Raw genomic sequence first — 24,075 nt, forward strand, 5'->3', positions numbered from 1 at the left:
GGACACATGTAATCTTGATCATTGGGACACAGTGGCTCAGTGGCTAAGATGCTGAGCTTGTCGACCAGAAGGTCATCAGTTCAGTGGTTCGAATCCCTAGCGTTACCTAACGGAGTGAGCTCCCATTACTTGTCCCAGCTTCTGCCAACCTAGCAGGAAAGCATGTAAAAAAATGCAAGTAGAAAAATAGGGACCACTTTAGTGGGAAGGTAACAGCACTCTGTGCGCCTTTGGTGTTTAGTAATGTCAGCCACATGACCATGGAGACGTCTTTGGACAGTGCTGGCTCTTTGGCTTAGAAATGGAGTTGAGCACCTCCCCTTAGAGCCGGAAATGACTAGCATGCATATGTGAGGGAATCTTTACCCTTACCTTAATCTTGGTCACCAGCTAAAGCAGTAGTCCCCAACCTTTGTGGCTTGGTGGCACAATAAGGTGGGGGAGAGGGGAACCAAGCTTTGCGAGTGATTGGCCAGCACGCATGCGTAGCTCAATTTGCTCAAGCTCACACGTGTGCACGCACAGCTCAACTTGCGCAAGTTGTGCTGTGCAGGTGCGTGCGTGCCCGCCAGCCCACTGCTTGTGTGCCCCAGTTGTGGATAGGCCACAGCTTGGTTGTGCGACACTACCAGAGCAGAATATTGCCTTAAATTGGAAGACTGAATCAAATCTGTTTGCCATAGAAAGCAGTTGCTTTTTTTTTTGACAGCCCTAGGAAATGAAGAGTTGTTTACATGGCAGCACAACACATTAGATTATTACCCGTTTAGATTACATTTTAAATGTTGCTCAAGGATACACAATTGGCATCCTAGCCAACCCAGAATTTGTTTCCAAATTTATTCTTTCCATTATACCATTCAAGGCTGATGTGGTATTCAGCAGGTTCTGACCAGTTCTGGAGAACCGGTAGCAGAAATTTTGAGTAGTTCGGAGAACCGGCAAATGCCACCTCTGACTGAAGATTTTACAGTATCCTTCCCCTGCCATGCCTACCAAGCCACGCCCACAGAACTGGTAGTAAAAAAAAAAATTGAATCCCACCACTGATTCAAGGTCTTTTGACCCCAAAGCCTGGAAGATGATTCCTATTTCCTTACTGAAACCAGGGAACTAGATATGCAGGTTGCATTTCACATACCACATCATCTCCGCTAGAAATGTTTACACAATAAAACAACTTGGACTTAAATGCTGTCAGAGTGTGAAGATGACAGAGATCAAATTGGCTGCATATATTGCACAGAATAAATGCTGTACCTTAGAAAAGACATGGTAAGTTACAGCTTACTATTTGTGAAAAGCAAGTAAATGGAGAATTCTGATAGGACAGAGACAATAGAGCAATAATTCTATGAAATGATGCTTCTTTCCCATATTACATTAATAAAAGGGAACTTCATATTGGAAGTGGTTGACTAATTAAAACTCAGTGACACTTCCTCTCCATTCCATCCCTGTCTGTCTGGCTCCATTCTTTGCCTGCTTATTTACTTGAGTTTATCTGTTAATGTTTTATTTGCTGTTTTTTTTTAAAATAATGGATGATTTTAATGTTTTTCAATGTTTTTATGTTGTAAGTTGACCAGGGTCATTGGATATAAAATGGCAAATAAATTTAATAAATGCACGCATGCATGCATGAATTAATGAACACCTTCTAGGCTTTATATCTTGGACGTAGGTTACATATTGGACTGAGCATTCAGCTCTCTCAGCTGTCATACTAAATTTCAGATCAGATGTAGAAAGTTGAATACGCTGTGCATGGGTACAAGATCCAGAGACTCTCTGAACAAATCTGGCGGCTTCTGCCCTGTATAACTCTGGTGACATGCAGACAATAAAACACACACACACACACACACACACACACACACACACACACACAACACACCTCTGTCCTTTGTGTATTCACACTTGATCAGTTCATACTTGAGGACCACATGGCACACAATAGAACATAATTAATGTTGCTATCTGCACAAGATCTGTTTAACTTGTATGCTATTTTAATCTTGTATTTTATATTTAAATTTTATGATATACAGTATGCCTTATTTTAATTGTGATAGGAATAAAGAAACAAACTCTAGAATTTTTTAAATTATACAGATTGTTCATGTGATCGCATTTGGTATGCCAAGTGAATGTCATTTCCTATCAAAATAAACTTTATGACACCTCTTACCTGTCCCTGAGAATTGTCCAAAGCTCTCCACCTAAACAGGCTTCCATCAACATATATAAATACTTGCTGTCCTTAAATGTCCTATATAGCCTATAAAAGAAAGGGGGAAAAGAGTTATGACCGCTATAGGACACTGCACACCAGAACAACTAGATATAAGGATAGTTTTCCCCCGAATGCCATCACTCTGCTAAACAACTAATTCCCACAACACTGTCAAACTATTTACTAAGACTGTATTACTATTATTCTTGTCATCCTTCCTATTACCTATCTCCTCCCACTTATGGTTATAACCTTGTTGCTTGTATCTCTATGATTTATATTGTTTTATTTGTTTCCTAATATGATTTGATTGCTTATTTAATAACCTATGACTATCACTAAGTGTTGTATCTTATGATTCTTGATGAATGTATTTTTCCCCTTTATGTACACTAAGAGCATATGCACCAAAGACAAATTCCTTGTGTGTCCAATCACACTTGGCCAATAAAAAATTCTTCTATTCTATTCTATTCTATTCTATTCTATTCTATTCTATTCTATCCTATCCTATCCTATCCTATCCTATCCTATTCTATTCTTACTGGACTTTGAAATGTTTAATACAGTCTATGATCTCCTGCCACTTAAAGAATAGATGGTGATCTTTAGATGTTGTATTATTATCGTTCTGAGAAAAAAAAAGGAGTCTATTCAGACTTCTGTCAATTGATCCCCCCCCCTCCGAATTCAGTAGACAACATGTGACTTCGCTTTTGAGGATTTCTGCTGCTTTTTTCTTTTCCTGGATGAAGGGAATATGAATACTTTACTACAGTGGTCCCCAACCTTTTTTGTACCAGGGACCGGTTTCAAGCAGAAAATTTTTGCAAGGACCGGGGTGGGGTGGGGTGGGGAGAGAAGAGAAGGAGGCTTGCTCTCGCTGCTCCACCAGCCCAGGAAGAAACTGCTTCAAAGAAGGGGCTTTCCTGTCGCCGCAGCTATTCGAAGCGCCCGTTTCACCCCCATCCCACCCGCCACAGGCTTGCCAACCCACAGTGTCGTTCTGCCTGCCTGCCTTAGTTTCTGGTTGTTTGGGAGCAGCTTCGCTGAGAATAATAACTATTCGCCTCTTTTACTCAGCCGAAGCTGTTCCGATTCAACCATTAACGAAGGCAGGCAGGCAGGCAGAATGGAGCACTGGGTTGAAACCCCGCTGCGGGCGGGCGGGCGGACGGGTGTGGGGTGGGGAGAAACGGGCGCTCGGAGGCGCTGCGGCGCGACAGGAAAAGGGCCCCCTGCTTCTTTGAAGCAGTTTCTTCCTGGGCTGGTGGAGGAGCGAGAGAGCGACTGAGAGAGCTGACCCAGAGAGAAGGACAGGCTTCGGTTGCTTCCTCCCTCCCCTTCTTTCATTTGTGTCCTTGATCCCGATCCCAGCAGCATTCACCGAAGGTGAAGAAAGCCGCCATTTTTTAAAAAAATTCTTTGCGGCCCGGTAGAGAGTGCTCCACGGCCCGGTACCGGTCCGCGGCCCGGTGGTTGGGGACCCCTGCTTTACTATACCAACTGTTGCCAATCTCTAATAAATTATAGATGTTGTTAAGACATTTGGCCTTGCCAGGATCAATGAACAGCCTTCAGCTATCACTCATGGCAAATATCAAAAAGATGCACCATCATGAATATGCAACATGTTCTATGATACTGTAATTTTGAGAGGAACTTGAGCGCTACATTAATTAGACATCTCATAAAAGCACTGCCAAATGCAGAAGAAAACTGGTATATCTCTTTTCTGGAAGCAGACTATATGAGTTGTTGTTACCCCTAGCAAGGCAAAAATTGGCCTAGCAACTTTGAAAACATGTTTGTAAATACAATCCAACAGAGTTGAATTATTTTAAAACTTCTGTCTTTTGCTTCTGAAATTGCTTTACAGATTATTTCATGTCCTTTTTTGGATCCTCAATTATAGCAATAGCACTTACTTATATACCGCTTCATAGTGCTTCACAGCCCTCTCTAAGTGGTTTACAGAGTCAGCATATTACTGGGTTCTCATTTTACCAACCTCGGAACGATGGAAGGCTGAGTCAATCTTGAGCCAGTGAGAACTGAACTGCTGACAATGGCAGAATTAGCCTGCAATACTGTATTCTAACAACTGTGCCACCGCGGTTCTATTTATGAACAATGAAGGATCTTAGGTGTATATATAGTCTAAGACTGTACTAAAGACGTTTTGTTTTGTTCATTTCTTGTCTTGTCTTTAGTACTCTTTAGCCTGTTGAAGAATTCTGACATATGCAAAACTAACATTGTTGCAACATTTGGACTGCTTTTAATCAAAATAAGCTATTCCCTGAAGGGATTTTAGTACTTTTTTCTTATTTTTCCCTATTTTTTCTTCATTATTTTTCCTAATCTTTTTGCTAGAAAGCTAGGTATTTTGAAATAACTCCCAGGCAGAAACAACTTTTACTTGAATATTTACTATTTTATACAAGTTTCATAAAATTATAATGAAAGTGACTCAAAGGAGGCTAGGGATCCAAGTACCTAAAGAAGCAAAGGCAGAATTCATTATTGTTCTAAGCCACCTCATAACATTTTGGAGGCACAAATGTATGCATGGTTGTGTATATCCGCCTATACACAATGAATTGCTAAGATATGACTTGTGCTGCTACAGCTATTAGTTAAGAATGGGAAGGAGAGCAGAAATAGTAGCAATAGCAGTTAGACTTATATAAGGCTTCATAGTGCTTCACAGCACTCTCTAAGCGGTTTACACAGTCAGCATATTGCCTCCAACAATCTAGGTCTTCATTTTACCAACCTTGGAAGGATGGAAGGCTGAGTCAACCTTGAGCCAGTGAGACTCGAACTGCCAGCTGTCAGCACAATTAGGCTGCAATACTGCATTCTAACTACCTAAGCCACCATGGCTTTTTGAAATATAGTTAATATGCCTTCAGTTAGGCATAACATTTCATAGTTATTAATAAGCAAATGTCTATCTTTAAAAATGCGTTTGCTGTTTTAAGTTATTCATTGCCTGCTTTATGAAGTAGAAATCCATGATTTTTTGTGCACATTGAAACTTTACTCTTCATTTAAGTTACACTATGGTATTTACAATGATAAATAATGTAGTATCGGGTATGAGAATTCATACACTCATTGGATATTTCAGGCATTGGAATGAACGTTTTAGAGCAGATAAGGCATTATACAGCAATTTGATAGAAGAATGCAATGAAAAGCTGAGAACAAATTTCTGAACTCTGAAAGCAGGGAGTTTTATCCAAGAACACAGTCATACCTCACAATAAAATCTGAGTGAGCGCCTTGCATGATCTGTTTTTCTGAGCGTATATGTTCTTGCTGTCTCGTGTCTACTATGTGGCGTTTCTTTAGTATCTTCATTGCAAACGTTTTTGATTCATCACTTTTCAACTGCACCTTGAGGAAACCAGACATTTGAATGGTCAGAATCAGTGGTTATAGTAAGGCTCCCAAATGTTGAGCTTTGAGTATAAGTAATTGCTAATCGTCACTTTCAAGTGCAAAGAAATACAATCAACTGGCTTAAAATTCTATATTCAGACTCAAGTTAATGGCTGGGACAGCTTATTCTTCTTTTGAGTAACACACATACGAGGAAACCTTATTGCTCTAATTTTCACTCAGATTACTAATGAGCTGGGATGGAAAACATGTTGGAAGGGAATTACTCTGATTTTAGGGAGTCAGAATAATCATTTTTAGGAAGGGAATAATCTGATTATTTAAGAAGATGAATGTGATGACAAAGTCTGTACAATTATGAGGAAAATTTGGCATGTTATTTTAAATTGTTATCTTTCTAATTTATGTATCTTAAAATACATTGGTGGTGGTTTGTTATCTGAGTTCGTTGTTTAATTTCCAAATGTTCGGAAACTAAACAACAAACTCCGAGAACAAACCACCACCAACACCTACCACCCGAGCTATAAATGTTTTCTGCCATTTCTAATTTTAAAATGTTTATCTCTTGCATCTTATTCAGCAATGCGCGGCAATATACATTTCCTTGCATCCAGGCCAGGCAGGTGATGTGATTATAGTGCTGGCCAAGTGCCTGGAGACTGAGAGTTTGGATGGAGAGAAACTGACTTCGACTCAATTTTGGCAAAATGGAGAGGCTTTGGGTTTTTGACCCCACCCTTCAGGGACTGATGATCTGTTGTAATTGACTCTGGACAGGGTTGCACCTCCCTAAATGAGCTGATGTGCAATTTGGAGGGTCTTACTAGACTCACCTCTCCTGCTTCAGAAGCAGGTGGCAACCATAGTTAGGAGGGGCTTTGCACAGATTTGTCTAGTGCCCCAAATGTGCTTTTTCTGCACCCAGAGGCCATGCTCATGATTCCTCGTACTTTAGTCACTTCCCATTTGGGCTACTGCAATGTGCTCGATGTGGTGCTGCCCTTGAAGACTACTTGGAAGCTACAACTGGTCCAGAATGCAGCAGTGTGTGTGGTACTGCATGTTTGAGAAGGTTACACTTATGTTGTGCTCCGAATTCTCTTCCATGTCCAATTTAAGGTGGTGGTTACCACCTTTAAAGGTCTTCATAGCATGGGACATGGTGATGCGCAGGACCATCTTTCCCTGAGAGTGTCTGTCCATCCTAACGGATAGGGTGCTATGCTCCAGGTCAGGGGTGTCAAACTCAAGTCCTGTGGGCTGGATCTGGCCCGCAGGCCCAACCTGGAAACAGCAAAGGACAGGCCTGCAGTGCCTCTGGCAGTGAAAACGGAGCTCAGGAGGGCTACATGAGGCCATCCCAGGACCTGTTTTCAGCCACGATGGCCTCCTGCAACCCTCTGCCATTGAAAATGTACCTCGGAGAGGCTGCGCATGGTTCACCCAGGTTCCATTGTTTGCCACAATGGCCTCCTGGAGTCCTCTGCCAGCAAAAATGAAGCCTCAATGAGTGACACTGAGCTGTTCAAGCTCTTTGGCCAGCCCCTCCCCCTCAGCCCCCCAATGTCAAACACAACCCTGATGTGGCCCTCAATGAAATTGAGTTTGACACTCCTGCTCCAGCTTCTTCCCCCAACATCTTGTTATCCAATCTCAGAAGTGTCCCTTTTCTATCACCGCTCCTACTTTAAGGAATACCTTCCCCCTACAAATGATTGGGCAGGCTCTCATTTTTTTTTTTTAGCATTTTCGACATCTATCAAGATCTGTCCTTTTAAACAGGTACTGGGATAGAATGAAATTATCTAGAACTGGTTGTGGGGCATCATGACTGAGGGACTGGATTTTTGTTTTATTTTATAGTTTATGATTTCATAGTTATTAGTTTTGTTTTGAGCCACCAAGAATTGTGTTTAAAATGGGCAGCTATTCATATAAATACACAAATAAATGAAATACTAACAGAGATTGAAGCCATGTCATTTAACGAGTTTCCACAGCTTAGTCTAAAACATTCCTCGTTCCATTCCACAAAATTCCCTCTTATTTGACTTCCTTTTTCTTTACTCACCTTCAGTAATAACAACTAAAGCAGGCCAGCCAACCCTTTACCTTTCCACATGTGTTTTGCAATGACATCTCTTTTCAAGATTTATTTTAGCTTTATGTAAAAAAAGAAATAGCTGCTCCAAGCATATTACATTATATAAAATGTTGTCACACGTGTTTGACAAGTGTTTAAACAAAACACTTAACCTTGACCATGTAAAATAATTTTCAATTATCCACTCCAATAACATTAAATTGTCTACAACTGCATCATCTATATTTGCATGTTCTCAGGAAATTCTGTATACTATACAGAAGGCTGTTTTTCTTGTCTTCCCTCCCCATCATATGAAGGGAAGGTTGAAAACGAAACAAAAAGAGGAACAGAAATAGGTTATTTTTACATTCAACTTCTTTCTAAGTGTCCTTGCAATGCTAATAATGAGATTTTAATTCTGCCTTAAATGTAAACATGGAAAAGGTTGCATGTTATATATTAAAGAAAGTAAATCCTACTTCCTTCTGGCACTGATGATGTTATCTAGTTTGGTAATGAAACATCTGCAATAAAAACCACCAAGCTCTGACAGCACTGGGAATCCAATAAATTTCATAATAAATAATGACTTCATTTATTTGTATGTATTTGATGTATATGGAGTTCTTGAAAATCTAATTCAGGACATCTAATAACACTTTAAAAGAACAAAATACAAAAGAACAAAAGCATGAAAATCTAGAACATCTAGAAACAAATTAAGTTATAACTTTAAGCCAGCATGGATTTGTTAAAAACAGTTCATGCCAAACCAATATTATTTCATTTTTAACAAAGTGACTAAATGAGTAGCCAAGAGAAATGCTGTGAACATAGTGTACTTAGACTTCAGCAAGGCATTTGACAAAGTAGAACACAACTTACTTCTTGGAAAGCTAGAAAAATGTGGGATAGACAGGATGCACACCAGATGGATTTGTAACTGGATGACAAACCATATTCAATGAGTAGTCCTTAATGGTGCTAGATCTACATGGAGGGAAGTAAGCAGTGAGGTACCACAAGGTTACGTGTTAGGCCCAGTACTCTTCAATATCTTCATAAATGACTTAGATGAGGAAATAGAAGGGGAACTCATCAAATTTGCAGCTGAGACCAAGCTGGCAAGATTAGCCAACACCCCAGAAGACAAGCTCAGGATCCAAAAAGGTCTTGACAGACTTGGCCCTATCCAACAACACGAAATTTAATGTGGAGAAAAGCAAGGTTTTAGGAAAAACCAAAGGTACAAGTACAAATTAGGTGAAACCTGGCTCAAAAACAGCAATTGTGTGTAGGACCTTGGAGTGCTAGTGGACGATCATTTAAACACGAGCCAGTAATTTGCAGCAGCAGCCAAAAATAGCTAATATAGTTCTTGGTTGCATAAACAGAGGCATAGAATCAAAATCACATGAAATATTTATCAATCCTTTATCAATCCTTAGTAAGATCGCATCTGGAATACTGCATCCAGTTTTGGCTAGCACATTACAAAAAAGATGTTGAGACTTTAGAAAAAGGGCAGAGAACAGCAACTAAGATGATTAAAGGCCTGGAGACTAAAATTTATGGAAAATGGTTACAGGAATTGGATATGGGTAGTCTAGAGAAAAGAAGGACTAGGGGTGACATCATAGCAATATTCCAATATTTGAGGGGCGGCCACAAAGAGGAGGGGGTCAACTTATTTTCCAAAGCACCAGCAGGCAAGACAAGAAACAATGGATGGAAACTAATCAAGGAGAGAAGCAATCTGGATTTAAGGAGAAACTTCTTAACAGTGAGAACAATTAACCAGTGGAACAGCTTGCCTTCAGGAGTTGTGGGTGCTTTATCACTGGAGGTTTTAAAGAAAAAACCGGACAGCCACGTGTCTGAAATTGTACAGAGTTCCTGCTTCAGCAAGGGGTTGGACTAGAAGACCTCCAAGGTCCCCCCCAGCTCTATTCTGATTGATTAAAAACCTATAGTGGTTTCCAATAATAGTCCCAGTAAAAACTCAGCAGAAACAGTAACATCTTACAGAACATCTAACTCCCCAATGCACTGAGCCACTGAGCCACCTTTTGGCTTCCAACAGTCTCCAAAAAAGTCTTCAACCAGTTTCCCAAAAGCCAGCAAGGCCCTTCCTAAATTGAACCAAGTTTGAAGCCAAATATATATGGGGTGACAGCAATCCATTGGGAAAATTCTAAAAGATAATCCTTGCCCTCTTTCCAGGCAAGGAGATGAAACAAATATTTTAAAGTAACTTAAAACATTTTACAGCAAGAAGCTCTGACTCAAGAAAATGGGAATATAATTACGAATTTATTCCCAGAAACTTTTCAGTGGTACATTTAAGCAGCACGCAACCTTTCCCAGCTTTCACTGGAGGAAACCCAAGGTCATAATTCACGGGTTCACATACTTGACTAGAGTTTGGCTTTGCCGTGTCTTTCTGAGGTCAGAAAGAAATCGTTTTGAAAGAGACGAGAAATTGCTCAATGATTGGATGGATGAAAAATGCAGATGTGTGATAGAGCAAGGGCCGAAATGTCAGTACTGCACGTTGCCAGTTTTTTTTTTTTTGCTGTACATTGAAAGGGAATAGTGTGGAATGAGAGTACTTATGCTGCAAGTCATCCAGTCAAATGAGATGCATTTGTATGCTGCCCAAGACAAAACACTGCTTCATTTAACAACTCTGTTCTCTGATAGCTTGACATCGCCAGTCTGCCAGAAGAGGGAAAACTCTCTTTCAATCTAATTTCCTTGCTGTTACTAAAAGAGATGCAATTTGATCATTTGTTGAAAGTTTTCTGCCTAGATTCCTCTTTTGAATTCAGCTGGCATTTTCTCCAATAGAAGCAACCTGAGCATGTCAGACATTTGGCATTTCAATCAAAGATGGGGCGAGTCAAATCATCAATATCACAAAACTGAGGAAGCAAGCTAAGTTTTTGTGCAGGTCATTAAGTTCTGCAGAGCTTTAAAATAAGGCTTTAAAGACAAACCCAAAGGTGCATGTAATAAACTGTTTGAATGTACATAAAAGGAGTGTACTAAAATCAGTGGGACTCTTGATTCAATTTCTCACTAACCCAAATCTTATTATTAACTCAATGGATTTACTGAACATACGATTAAATTTAGCTTCGACTCAGTATGCTTCATTTGATTTTTGATTTTTTTTTTAAAATATATACATTTGTATTTCTAGCATTCTAAACAAAATCAAGATGGGTTTCCAAACCCTGGTTCTATTTGTAACAAAGAAGTGCTGTATAAAAATAAGTGTTGTGAGTTACTTTAGAAATATGATCATCATCATAGTTACGGCTTCTACTTTAGCAACAATGACCGAATCATGAGTTCTCGTATTGTTCTTAGGTCAGTGGTTCCCAACCTTTTTTTCACCCCGCACCCCTAAAGAGATTTCACTCGAACCTCGCACCCCCTGAAATTTAGACTTTAGGAACTACTGAAACGCGTTAAATATATGGTAGGATTGAATCTTTTCAGCTATGTATGTGACGGCCACTAAATAGCGATACTTAACTCTAAAATGAAAACAAAGTTAATCCATTGCATAATAAATAAAAATGCCAACATATAGCCAATATCCTATTATTTACCTGGACTTTTCTCGCACCCCCTGGAATATCGTCTCCCAGGTTGGGAACCCCTGTCTTAGATGGTGAATCCCACTAGGACTGTAGCCAAACTATAGCCACTCAGTAATGATAAAGGGGCATAAGGGATTCTCCAGTCTGTAATGTATATCTAAAAAAACTGTAAAAGACCAGTATTTCATCCCAAATGATTACAGGTTATGCTTAGTGCCCACCAAAGTAGTCTGAGTATTGGGGGGAAAAAACCTATATGAAATGTACAAATACAAGAGAAATGTTCTTGTTTCAACCAATAATTGCTTGGAAATCCAGGCAGAAGCATTCCTGTTAAAAAGGAAAGACAGTCTGACATTTTGTTGTGAAATGTCTACTTGTTTTTCTCAGATAGGAAATTCTTTAAAAAAAACTCAGGTGGTTGAATGCTAAATAGTTTGGATGTGAGGAAGAGCCACCCACAAATAAAGGAATGGTTTCTAATACTGGCTGACATCCAGCACAGCCTGCTATGACTTTCCTGTGAGTGAAGCTGATATCTGGAGAAACATCTGTTGCTGGCAAGAATCCAAATGACAACTGCTAGTGATGGAATGGGAAGCATCTCTGCATGAAAGGAACTTCTTGTATCAATATACCACTGAGTAATCCTTTTCTCAGGCAGACAGTCAGACACACATACACTTTAAATTAGAACAGAAATGATGAAACACACACACACACACACACACTTCCTTCTTCCTTCCTTCCTTCCTTCCTTTCCTTTCCCTTCCTTCCTTCCTTCCTTCCCTTTTCTTCTTCCCCTTCCTTCCTTCCTTCCTTCCTTCCTTCCTTCCTTCCTTCCTTCCTTCCTTCCTTCCTCTTCCTCTTCCTCCCTTCCTTCCTTCCTTCCTTCCTCCTTCCTTCCTCCCTCTCTCCCTTCCTTCCTTCCTTCCTTCCTTCCTTCCTTCCTTCCTTCCTTCCTTCCTTCCTTCCTTCCTTCCTTCCTTCCTTCCTTCCTTCCTTCCTTCCTTCCTTCTGGCATAAATATAAAGTCAGCTGAATTACCTTGGACCAGTTACTCTCTCTCAGCCCTGGGAAGGAGACAATGACAAATCTCTCTAAAACCTTGTCAAAAAAAATTGCAAGGACTTGTCTCAAAGGTACAATATAAGCGATGGCTGTTGTAGATTATAAGAACAGAGCCTATTGCATGAATCTTCGTTATGAAACTGGAACACTTAACACTTGGAGAAGCTGATCAATCAGAATCTAAAATATAAATCTCATTTACAAGATTGTTATTGCTCATATACACTCTGTTGTAAAAGGCCTTTGTTTAAAAAGATTTTTGTTTAAAGGTTTTAAAACAGTATTTTAAAAACTAGTAGCTTGGAGTTAAATTTTCTCCTTCTAAGGAAAAAAAAAAAAAGACTCCCAAGATTTAGATAGGTAAGCTAGACATTAAGTCTATTTAGTATCTCATTCATTTCTATAACAAAAGGCAAAAAGTATTTTAAAATACTTCCAACTATACCTATACTTAAGACATGTACAGTAAAATTGTTACGGATCAAACATTTGTGGGATTCTAAGGCACTATGTTTTTGTATCTTAATGCTAAATTTGGAAAGGTTGGATTAAAGTAGCAGATTCAGAAGTTGCAGTCAAAGTATGTTTACATGGAATATGATGGGGGTTACTTTATAATTCTTTGAATAGGTCTTCTGACTTCATCCTTGACATGATTAGAAAATAACTGCAAATTATCCTGAATGTGGCCATGTACACTGTAGATGTGATCTAACCCAGCACAACAGTTATGTGAAACGATTGTAGTTCTGAGAAACAGGGTTTGGGATCTTTCTCTGATCTGTGTCATTCTTTTGCATAAATTAATTTGGTGATCTTTGATCTGAAACTAGTTGATGACAATATGAATAAAATTGGCTATAATGATGAAAGCTAACTAACTGCATACCTAAGTTAATAAATAATATTCCTGACCTAAATTTGGTGGGCTATTTTATTATAACAGAATGTATGAGATCTGTCAGTGATTTTATATTTGTTTATTGCTCGATTATCCCACTATATTAAAAAAAAATGACAAAGGAAAGGTAATCAATTCCTATTTCTAATGCCTGCACTTCTAACATGGATGGTAGGTTGGCTTTTGTCTGAAAATTATTCAAGTTGGCAACTTGTTTCTTTCTTTTTTTCTAAATGCATAATTCTGAGAGCAGCCTGTGCCATTTAGTAAAGCTAAATGTATTGGAAAGGAAATAGGCAACCATTTTTTGAACAGCGGTACAGCATACAGATAATAAACACACTTTGACAGGAAAATATGAAGAAAACATTTTCCTTCCAGTTCAGCAAGTAAAATCTAAACAAGCTGCGAACTTAATTTTCATTTGAAAAATATGAATGCCCCCCATTATGGAAAAGAGAGCTGTTCCTCCTTTGAGAAGTACATATGACGAGCTTGTAAATGGCTATAATGGAGATGCTCATTTTATCTCTGATCATATTCTTCTAATCCCTTCCATATCAAAGTCAAACCATGGACTTGTGGATTTGTACTCCTTGAAGAACATGAGGGGCATAACTGGTTCTGATATGTTTCAAATTTGCCTTGCCACTATTCTATTGCAATTATTATTAACTGTCCTATTATCCCCATTTATTCGTACCAAATAAATAAATAAATAATAACAGAGTTAGAAGGGACCTTGGAGGTCTTCTAGTCCAACACCCCTGGAGCAAGAGACTCTTACCATTGCAAAGAGATGGTTATCCAATCTCTTCTTAAAAACCTCCAGTGTTGGAGCATTCCAGCTTATGCTATTTTACTCAAGCAACTCTAATCTGGTGGGCCTGCTTTTGGTTCCAATGGCTAAGGAATGCCATTTGTTGAAGGCTGTCAAAATCATGCCTTATCTACTATGGTGCCCACTTTATGGAATATTCTCCCACTTCATATAAGGATGGACTTCAATCCTGCTTATTTTTCGTAAGACTTGGGCCTGAGGCCTGAGTATGTGCATGGACCTAATTTTTGGTTATATTAGTGATACAGTTACATGCTTCATTCTCAGCTGCTATGCAATCTAAGTTTCATCTCATTGTAATTCTTTGTATTTTCCTTTTAATTTTGTTCCCTGCTGAGAGTCATTTGTTGAGATGGGCAGCCCTACAAAAATGATATACATAAATAAGCTAAACCCTGCAAATTTTTCAGAAACAATCTTACATCTTGCTTTGAATAACTCCTTGTGATTTCGGCTAAATGTGGGCTGAATAACAAAGAGACACAAGAAAAGAGCATTAAATATAACCTTGATTCTGTTTCCCCTTGCTAATATCTGGAGCACCAGGGTGAAATATATAATAAAGTTAACATTTCACCTTTTTTTGGTTAGATGGTCTTGGTTAAAAATAAATTAGGCAACACATAGAGAAACATGAGAAAAGCTGCGTCCATTTATTTTCAGAACTGCTTTACTTCCTCTTATATCATTTCCAAAATTCTGCACAGGTGTTTAATTAAAGCAAAACCATAGATAGCTTTTTTTTTTTTTACATACAGCCTACAGTATGCATTTCTATTCCGCTACCCTGGTCTCAAGGTGACCAAGTGAGAGTAATCTCATGAAAGCTGATATTTAGAAAATATAAGTCATGACCACATCCACTGTGTACATTGTGTAAGCTGACATTACAACTGATCTTGACAGGCCAGATTTACTGGGAAAAATCAGAAGCAAAATGCCTGCTAAACAAACAAAGAACAAAATAGCAGCAACGCATCTGTTTTCCCCAGAAAATGGTACTGGAAGAAATGCTACTTTCGCTATGGGAAATGATATGTCATTATTGTGACCAACAACTTATTTCAATCATTCTTCATCATTTAAAAGGAGAAAGAAGTTGGTGTGTCAAGGAAGGCAATAGAGAGCAGCAACTATTGTCTTTTCACATTCAACCTGGTATTGCAGAATTAGGAAACGTGTCTATGGAAATTCTCAGTCCTCCAGGTCATAGTTGTCCCAAAAGTGCTTTTTCAAGAGGCAACTGGATTTTCTGTTTTTTTCTTTGAAGATGTTTCACTTCTCATCCAAGAAATTTCTTCAGCTCTGTCTGGATGGTGGGAATGGTAGGATTTCTACTCCTTGCAGACAGCTGGTCATTTGCATTCTTTTAGAGAGTCACTGAGGCCACTTGGAGATTTGTTTGTGTTCTCAGGGTCACATTAGTAGTGCAAATTGGTACGGAGCAGTTCCAAGAAGGCTCTACTACAACTATTTGTTTTATTGACATGACTCTGAAAGCACAGACAAATCTCCAAGTGGCCTCAACAACCCTCTAAAAGAATACAAATGACCAGCTCTCTGCAAGGAATATAAATCTTTCCACTCCCCACCATCCAGTCAGAACTGAAGAAGCTTCTTGGATGAGAAGTGAAACATTTTCAAAGAAAAATCAGAAAGTCCAGTTGCCTCTTGAAAAAGCACCTTTGGGACAATTAGGAAAGTGGTATGGTATATGGTGCTTTATCATCTTCATCGACAATAATTTGTATTTAAAGAGGCAGTTGAAAGAACTTATAATTCTCTAGGAGAATTACAAATTTAAATTATTAAGTAGACAGTTAACCCAATAAAACAATATCCCAACATCATATTTGTTAGGGATAACATTGTTTACCCTAACTGGTTTGGGTAAAAATAATAAATATGGTATCATGGTTTGTTAGTTAAAGTGTGTGTAACTTTAACAGCAAGAATGTAATTAAGGGTGTGGTTGTAAAAGCACTATATATGAAGCGAGGCAAATGCAGCTCTCTCTGGCTTACTGATGGATGGATTGATGACTGCGTTCTTGCTGAAACGGGGAGTGAAACAGGAGTGTTGATATTTCTCAACGGAGAGAAGATAAAGATTGATTTATTGTAAGTGAACTGACATTGGCTATTCAACACGGACTTTGCAAATAGAGTATCCCCGACAAGACTTGACTGAAATTGATATATGACTAATGGACTGTTTATTATGACTATGCTATAATTCTTAAATGGAATAAACTATATTTTTGATAGCACAAGCGTATCTGTATTTTTACTACGTGTTAACTAGAAAACTTATCTCACACATTTACCTGTCTTCCTATCTGACTTCGCTGCATGTTCTGTTTAGTTTGTTTTCCTTAACACCCGTTGGGGAATCCAGGCTTAACAATATTTAACCAAGATGGCCTATTAGGACTGTCATCCTGTTCCACAGCCATGCTTCACCTGATGTCATAGCACCTGGGGAGGGAGGGAGCTGCAGGTAGGGCACTTTAGGGAAGAAAAGGAAAAACTGAAACTGTGTGTGCCCTACCGTCCCGTGAGAGAATCTGGCTGCTTCAAGGTCAACTGATGGAACCCACTGGCCAGCCTGCAAAAACAGTCCAAAGAAGGAACAGTTCCAAAACAATTTGTTTGAACCTAATTGGACACTAAGGGATAATTAGGGGGAAGATGAGGGAAAAGGCAAGAATCAGCTTCAATGTGTGAAAATCCCAGTTCCAGCTTTGCTACACTATAACTACATGGCTTCAGTAAAGTGTACTTTTGCTAACAGTGGAGTCGAGAGTCTTTCTTTTCTAACTGTCCAAATTGGGACGGCTGACACGGCCCCAGTCAGCTCTTTAAGCATTTGGCAGGTAAAGTAATGGCAAATCTGATTTTCCCAGAAGGCTATTCCAAAATAAAAATGCTGATACCAAGGATCTGCACTTTGCCATTCTATATCTCAACGCTTGTCAATTCATAGATGTGGGGAACAGCCAGAAGCATTCTAAGTCAACCATGTTGGTTAATTGGGGCAATTTGAATCGAGAATGTGGTTTTGCAAGTATCCAAAAGCTAGGAATGCATTTTTTACTTTTTGGTTTATGGGACATGGTCTAACTTTGTTCTATCTGGAAGCTTACTGAAAGTCACAAAACCGTCATCCTTTGTTATCAGCTTTCCTTTCAGTGATGTATGGGGACAGAATCTAACCCTCCCATAATTCCATGAAAATTATCACTACTATCTTTTCTTTATCCATATTCACATACCTGGCATCATAGGAACAATTCTTCTTTTCATTTTTACCACTTTTTAAAAAAATATCAGCTAATTTATTTATGATCATTATTATGTGTGCTTTTGAGACACTGTTGATTTTTGGCATTTGCCGTTTTCTTGGCAATGTTTTCTAAACTGGCTTGTCACTGCCCTCTTGCTATGGGCTGAGAGAGCATGACTAACCCAAGATCATACAGCTGGCTTTATACCTAAGATAGGGCTAGAACCCACAGTCTCTGGTTTCTAGCTCAGTGGTTTAACCACTATACCAAATTTGCTCACAATTTTAGTATTACTGTAAATTTTATTGATGGGTTCAAATCTTTATCTAGCATTTTGCATGTTAATTTTATGTAAAAGTCTAGCTTTACAGAAATTGAAGCCTGAATGACCATGTTCACCTTAAATGGTGCAAGTTTAGATTTTTGCTTGACACTGGTCTTCTGAGTCTTTGTTTTAAGATGCCATTTTTATGGAAAAATAAGATATTAAGAAGATTCTAATCAAAAGGGGGGATTTAATTTGTTAGTGATACTTATACAGGTGCTTTCCCACATGTAGCAGAGTTAAAGAATAAATTTACTGTAGTTTTGCCATGTGATGTACCATTTATTTAGCTTAAGCCTAAACTTATATTCTTTGATAAACAGACAAATCTGTTAATGAAGCAATTTTCTCTTATCATTTCTCCTGAAATATATAAAACTGCAGGTAAAACTCCCATGGATAGGAGGACATTGAACAAATGAAGCCCTATACTTTTTAAATTCGTCAGTCAATTGCAATTTCTGCAAAAAACAACAACAACAACAGTGTTTTTTTCCAGATTGATTGAGACCCTCATCATGACTTTTTGTCAACATCACAAACACACCTGCAAGGATGTTTCTGGTTAGGAATATCTATTACAAGGAATTATGATCTGAAATTTGTAATAATCTGAAAGACTTGTCAAGTGTTTTATTGTATATATCAAAAGAGATCATAAGATCCTGTCAGGTGGAATTGGCTAGCAGCTAAGAGCAAAGAACATTTATAAGCAAAGAACATTTTGAATCTGTCAAATGTAAGAAAAATATCTTGACCAAATACTTGCTTCCACAAAAGCAGGGAAATGTTTTTGTTGGTTTCTAAAACATCTAAACCAATATGACAGGGCTTAGTGAAATTTTGTATTTAATTCAATTTTACATGGGATTTAAGTAGGTTTTATGTACATTATACATAAAAATCAATATTGCTACTAAAATTAGAGAGAAGGTTCTCTCACATCTGTCTTGGAATTTCTGTTTTATTTACTTATGCATGGTTCATTCAGCTTCACAGAAAATGCTTCTTTGCTGGAATCACTCCATGCAGTTAATAATTTATTAACATTCATTCTGTTCAAGACATAAATATTTTTCTTGTAAAACAAGTATAACTGAAGTGCCAATACAATGTATTCCTAAATTATTAATATATTAATTTTCATTTTCCTGGATAGTTTCAGCAGTGATTTAAAACAACAGGCCTGATTATCTTTACAATGTTCTGTAGATCCTGTACCAAGACATTCTCCAATGCCTCTGAATAATTAATCAAAAGAGGTCTATATTTTGCCTTTAATCAAGATAATCTGATAATACCAAAAGAGATGTTATCTGAGGCAATCTTACATCGCTTGGAAGATCAGAAGAAGGAGACAGAAGTGGTTAGTCTATAACAAATAAGGCCACCTACTCTATCAAGCACAACTGCCATCTTACTCCAATTTAAAATTTGCTTGAGTTTATTTATGCCCTTTCCTGCTTTCACAGGAAACATTTACAGCAGTGATTTATTCTTGTCCGTTATAATGTATGGAATAAAAGGGTGCTTAAAACTGATTAGTTTCTCAAAATAAAGTAAAATAAAGAAGGAAGTGGGTAAATATTTTCCAAAGGTTTATTTAGGGAGAAAATCATGGCCCTTAAGTCAAATAATTCAGTGTCTACTCAAACTCTTTTAGAACTCTGTCACTCATCAATTTTGCCCTTGAATATTAGATGAGGTAATTAGCAATTATTTATCTCCTTCCTGAAGGGTATGAAAATTAATGACCCACACAAATGAATCTATACTTTGGCACAGTTCATGAGCTTTTAGCCCTATAAGGGTTAACTCATTTTTAAAATAAATTATTCACTCTGAAAGGATACAGAGCTGTTGAAGAGTGTTCACAAGTCTACATTAAAATAAAGACGAAATATGGGCTAGCATGGATTTACCAGTCCCCAGCATTTAGCAAGAATTAATTTAATATTGTTATTATTTTCTCCGCTTACACTGTGCAGTAAAGCTCCCTAAAACAGGAAATAATTAGTAAGTAAACAACAGTAAGTAATTATATATCTTTATTTCTGTCTTTAAATATTTCATTTTTTTTAAAAAAATGGATTGCAATTAGTAGGCAACAGTTTTAAACAATTGCAATGTTCTCCTATTGACACAGACTCTACAAGTCTGAATAAATTATCACTGGAGTTGAAAATATTTTGGAATGCAATGGACACCCTTTTCAACTAATGTCTCCAGTGCCAATAAATTAATATGGAATATTGCAATGATTCAGTGGTGGGATTCAAATTTTTTTACTACCAGTTCTGTGGGCGTGGCTTGGTGGTGTGGCTTGGTGGGCATGGCAGGGGAAGGTTATTGCAAAATCCCATTCCTTTCCCACCCCACTTACCTGCTTTCCAGCTCCGTTCTCCTGTGCAGGGCAACAAAAGAAGACCCAGTTGATCAGCTGGGACTTGGAAGGCAGAGAATAGATGGGGGTGGGGCCAGTCAGAGGTGGTATTTGCTGGTTCTCCAAACTACTCAAAATTTCTGCTACCGGTTCTCCAGAACTGGTCAGAACCTGCTGAATACCACCTCTGCAATGATTCAATACAGCAGGTCTAGGCATTTTGGCTGTCCCTATCCAGCCTGAATGAGGTTAACCGGATGTTAGAAATCAAATGTAAATAAGTGTACATCAAACATGCAATTTTAGTGCATTGCTTTTATTTTGAGGGTGCGTGCTATTTTTTTTTTAAATTTACATATGTGTATGCATATCTACATATCTTCACCGCCCTATTGGTTCAGCCCTCCACAACAGTTCAAGTTTCTCATGTGATCCTTTAGGAAAATTAATTGTTTGCCCCGTCATACAATAGGATAAGAGACTGAGATGATGGGGAGTTACCCAGAATTGGTTATAAGTAATTTAAATGCTACATTAGGTTAGTATGCAATAAAACATTTTGTAAATCTTAAATGGAGGTTCTGTTCCATGAATAGTTTACAGACCTGATGTACTGCTGAGTTAATATCAGAACTACCGGTACTATATTGTAGCATAGGAGCAGAAAAATAATAATATGATAGATTGTAGATTCAATCCTGCTTCTTTGCAAAAAAAGTTGAAAATATGGAAATATTTTCTGTGGAATCATTAAGGAAAATCGATTACTAGGAATAGGCTACAGTGTTGCATCTTCATTTAATATTCAAAATGATTCCGTTTCCAGATTTCTTGCACTACATAAGTTTCAATTGCTGCAGAAAGAAATTTCAGTTTTGATCTTCCTTGCTTTGTTGTGTAAACAACCGTTCTTTTACCCTTGGCTTTATCTTTATACTGATGGGAGCTTTTTGTGATTGTAGCACAGATTTATATTAAAAGGCTCTTGTTTCTTTGTGGAGCAGACTTACTGTAAATGTGGCTGGGTCAGAAAGATCCCCATTGGGCAACGTTTGGCTCTACTAACGATTAATTCTAGGTCTACTTCTCTTCTGGAGCCAAAATGATTTCTGTACAATTTGAGCTCAACTGAAAACTTCTGTAGTACAACTTTTTGCCAGTAATTGCAAATCCCAAGTTAGTATCATCAGTGCCATTTCCTTTTCTTTTTATTTAGAATGCATCTTTTGCATTCCTGGACTTCAACAATGTAGACATAGCATACATTAGCAACAGCTGTTACTTATAGCAGGACTTAAGCAACACCAGGCACGTACAGAGTTATATTAATAGTAGTAGAGATGAACTGCTGGATTAGCAGAAGCAATAAAGATTTTTTCCCCCCAGCACAAGAACATCACGTAGTCTTCGCAGTAAATAAATGTATCTGGTTGGAACGTATTGGATCTGCAATCAATGATTTTTAATATTCACTTGGAAAGTGCATAACTCTCAGCCAGGGAAATCATGAGTTCGTAGTGATGTTTGGATTGATCCAGTTGAAAAAAATTGTGTTATCATTCATCAAGTTACCAGAGTTGCAATAACAGTTTTCTCTTGGGCCATTCCAACTATTTCCATATGGTAGGCAGAAAGAGGCATTCTTGGTGGAATATTAAAATCAATGTATTCTTGCAATGATCATCACACATCTCATATAAATCATCTCAGAGAGTTAGAATACCAAGGTGTCTCTTCTAAGGATGATACAACATGACAATTGCACACCCCTATGGTACAGGTGGTCCTCACCTTACAACAGTTTATTTAGCGGCCATTCAAAATTACGACGGCACTGAAAAAAGTGACTTATGGCCATTTTTCACACAGTCATTGCAGCATCCCCCTGGTCACATGTGTCAACATTTTGGATACACGTTTTATAGTTGTCAACAGAAAGAGAGGTGGGGGGAAAAGCAGGATCAAGGGTGACAGTGAATTATGTATCTCAGAGTCGGCTATCTGTCAGGATTCCAGCAGTTACTCCAATTAAATCATGGGCCTCGAGCCACACTCCCACAACTGGAAAGGATTTATTAAAAGTTAACATGCCGGCATTAGCCCGGGCATAGCCGATTCTGAGATAAGTAATTCACTGTCACGATTGCTCATGATTTAATTGGAGTACTGCCGGAATCCTGACAACATGATTAAAATTTGGACACTTGGCATCTGGTTCATATTTATGACGATTGCAGTGTCCCAGAGTCATGTCATCCCCTTTTGCGATCTTCAGACAAGCAAAGTCAATGTTGGAAGCCACATTCGCTTAACAACTGGGTTACTAACTTAACAGCTGCCATGATTTATTTAACCACGGTGGCAAGAAAGCTCGTAAAATGGGGCACATTCACTTAACAAATGTCTCACTTAGCATCATAAATGTTGGGCTTAATTGTGCTTGTAAGTCAAGGATATATAACACACAAAATGACAAAAAAGGCATCTCTCTCTTCCAGAGAGAGAACGAGAACGGGAAAAGGAGGAAAGGGAAGATACAGTCGTTTATAACAAAGCATTTCTGCAACCCAACAGGACAGACACAGACTTCAAAGGATAATTAGGACTGCAGAAAAAACAATTAGTACCAACCTGCCTTTCATTGAGGACCTATATACTGCACGAGTCAAAAAGAGGGTTGTGGAAATATTTACAGAGCCCTCACATCCCAGACATAAACTGTTTCAACTCCTTCCCTCAAAAGGACGCTATAGAGCACTGCACCATCAGAACAACTAGACACAAGGACAGTTTTTTTCCGAAAGCCATCACTCTGCTAAACGAATAATTCCCTCAACACTGTTCAACCATTTACAAAGTCTGCACTACTATTACTATTAACCTTCTTATCACTCCTTATCACCCATACCCCTCCCACTTGTGACTGTCTGACTGTAACTTTGTCCCTTGTATCCTTATGATTTATATTGACTGTTACCTAGTATGATTTGATTGCTTATTGTACCCCATGACTATTATCAAGTTTTGTACTTTATGATTCTTGACGAATGTATCTTTTCTTTTATGTATACTGAGAACATTTGCACCAAGACAAATTCCTTGCGTGTCCAATCACACTTGGCCAATAAAGAATTCTATTCTATTTATGAGAGTATAAAGTTTGTTATTTGGACTTGAAGCACTAATGGAACTATAAAGAAGATACACCATTGATCTTGGAAGCTTATGACAGGTGCTATGCGAGGCCATCAAAATGAATTGTATTTGAAATGATGTCTAAATTCCTGAATCCAAGGCAACAACTTGGGAAGGACAAGCATGAAAAGCTGATAGCTCAAATATATCTTTGGAAACATCTGCTAAATAACACCTGATGTGTGAATACGTACTGGGGAATATGGATGAAAAAGCTCCATTAAGCTGAAGCTTGTGCTAGGTATTGAGAAAAATCTATATCGAGTAAAGAAATGGCACAACCTCTGGAGCAGTGTGTGTTATGCTTTAATAATAATAAGTATCATACCATACAGTGACCAACTAATGAGCCCACGAGCACAACAATAAATGGAAGGCTTTTCACAATCAATTGCTTTGACTGAAAGTTGGCCTAAGAAAATAGGCTACAATTTCAGCCAAAAGTTTTAGGTATTTCTTCTATTCCAATTTTCGGCATTTTTTGAAAATGTCAGCAAATTGTAACCTTTTCTCCATTACAGGTAGTCACATAGATATAGATAATCAGAGTTGGAAGGGACCTTGTAGGTCATCTAGTCCAACCCCCCACTCAAGCGGGAGACCCGACACCATTTCTGACATATGGCAGTCCAATCTCTTCTTGAAAATCTCAAGTGATGACGCTCCTACAACTTCCGAGGGCAAGTTGTTCCATTGGTTGATTGTTCTCACTGTCAGAAAGTTTCT

General features: G+C 38.3%; 1 protein-coding gene across 3 annotated transcripts in view; it reads right to left on the minus strand.

Annotated features, from left to right (window-relative positions):
• Positions 1-24,075, minus strand: part of PRKG1 (protein kinase cGMP-dependent 1) — an 864,463-nt gene that overhangs the window by 22,891 nt on the left and 817,497 nt on the right. For all 3 annotated transcript variants that reach the window (XM_087964134.1, XM_087964133.1, XM_087964136.1), the window contains 2 exons: positions 5,502-5,641; positions 2,192-2,281 (listed from right to left, as the gene is read on the minus strand). In XM_087964134.1, the coding sequence (XP_087820260.1) occupies positions 2,192-2,281; positions 5,502-5,641 (230 nt within the window). The remainder of the gene's footprint in view (positions 1-2,191; positions 2,282-5,501; positions 5,642-24,075) is intronic.

This window comes from Notechis scutatus, chromosome 4 (genome assembly GCF_049901735.1).
Source record: "Notechis scutatus isolate UNSWTSFEM ecotype Mainland chromosome 4, rNotScu1.2, whole genome shotgun sequence".
In the NCBI taxonomy this organism is placed as follows: domain Eukaryota; kingdom Metazoa; phylum Chordata; class Lepidosauria; order Squamata; family Elapidae; genus Notechis; species Notechis scutatus.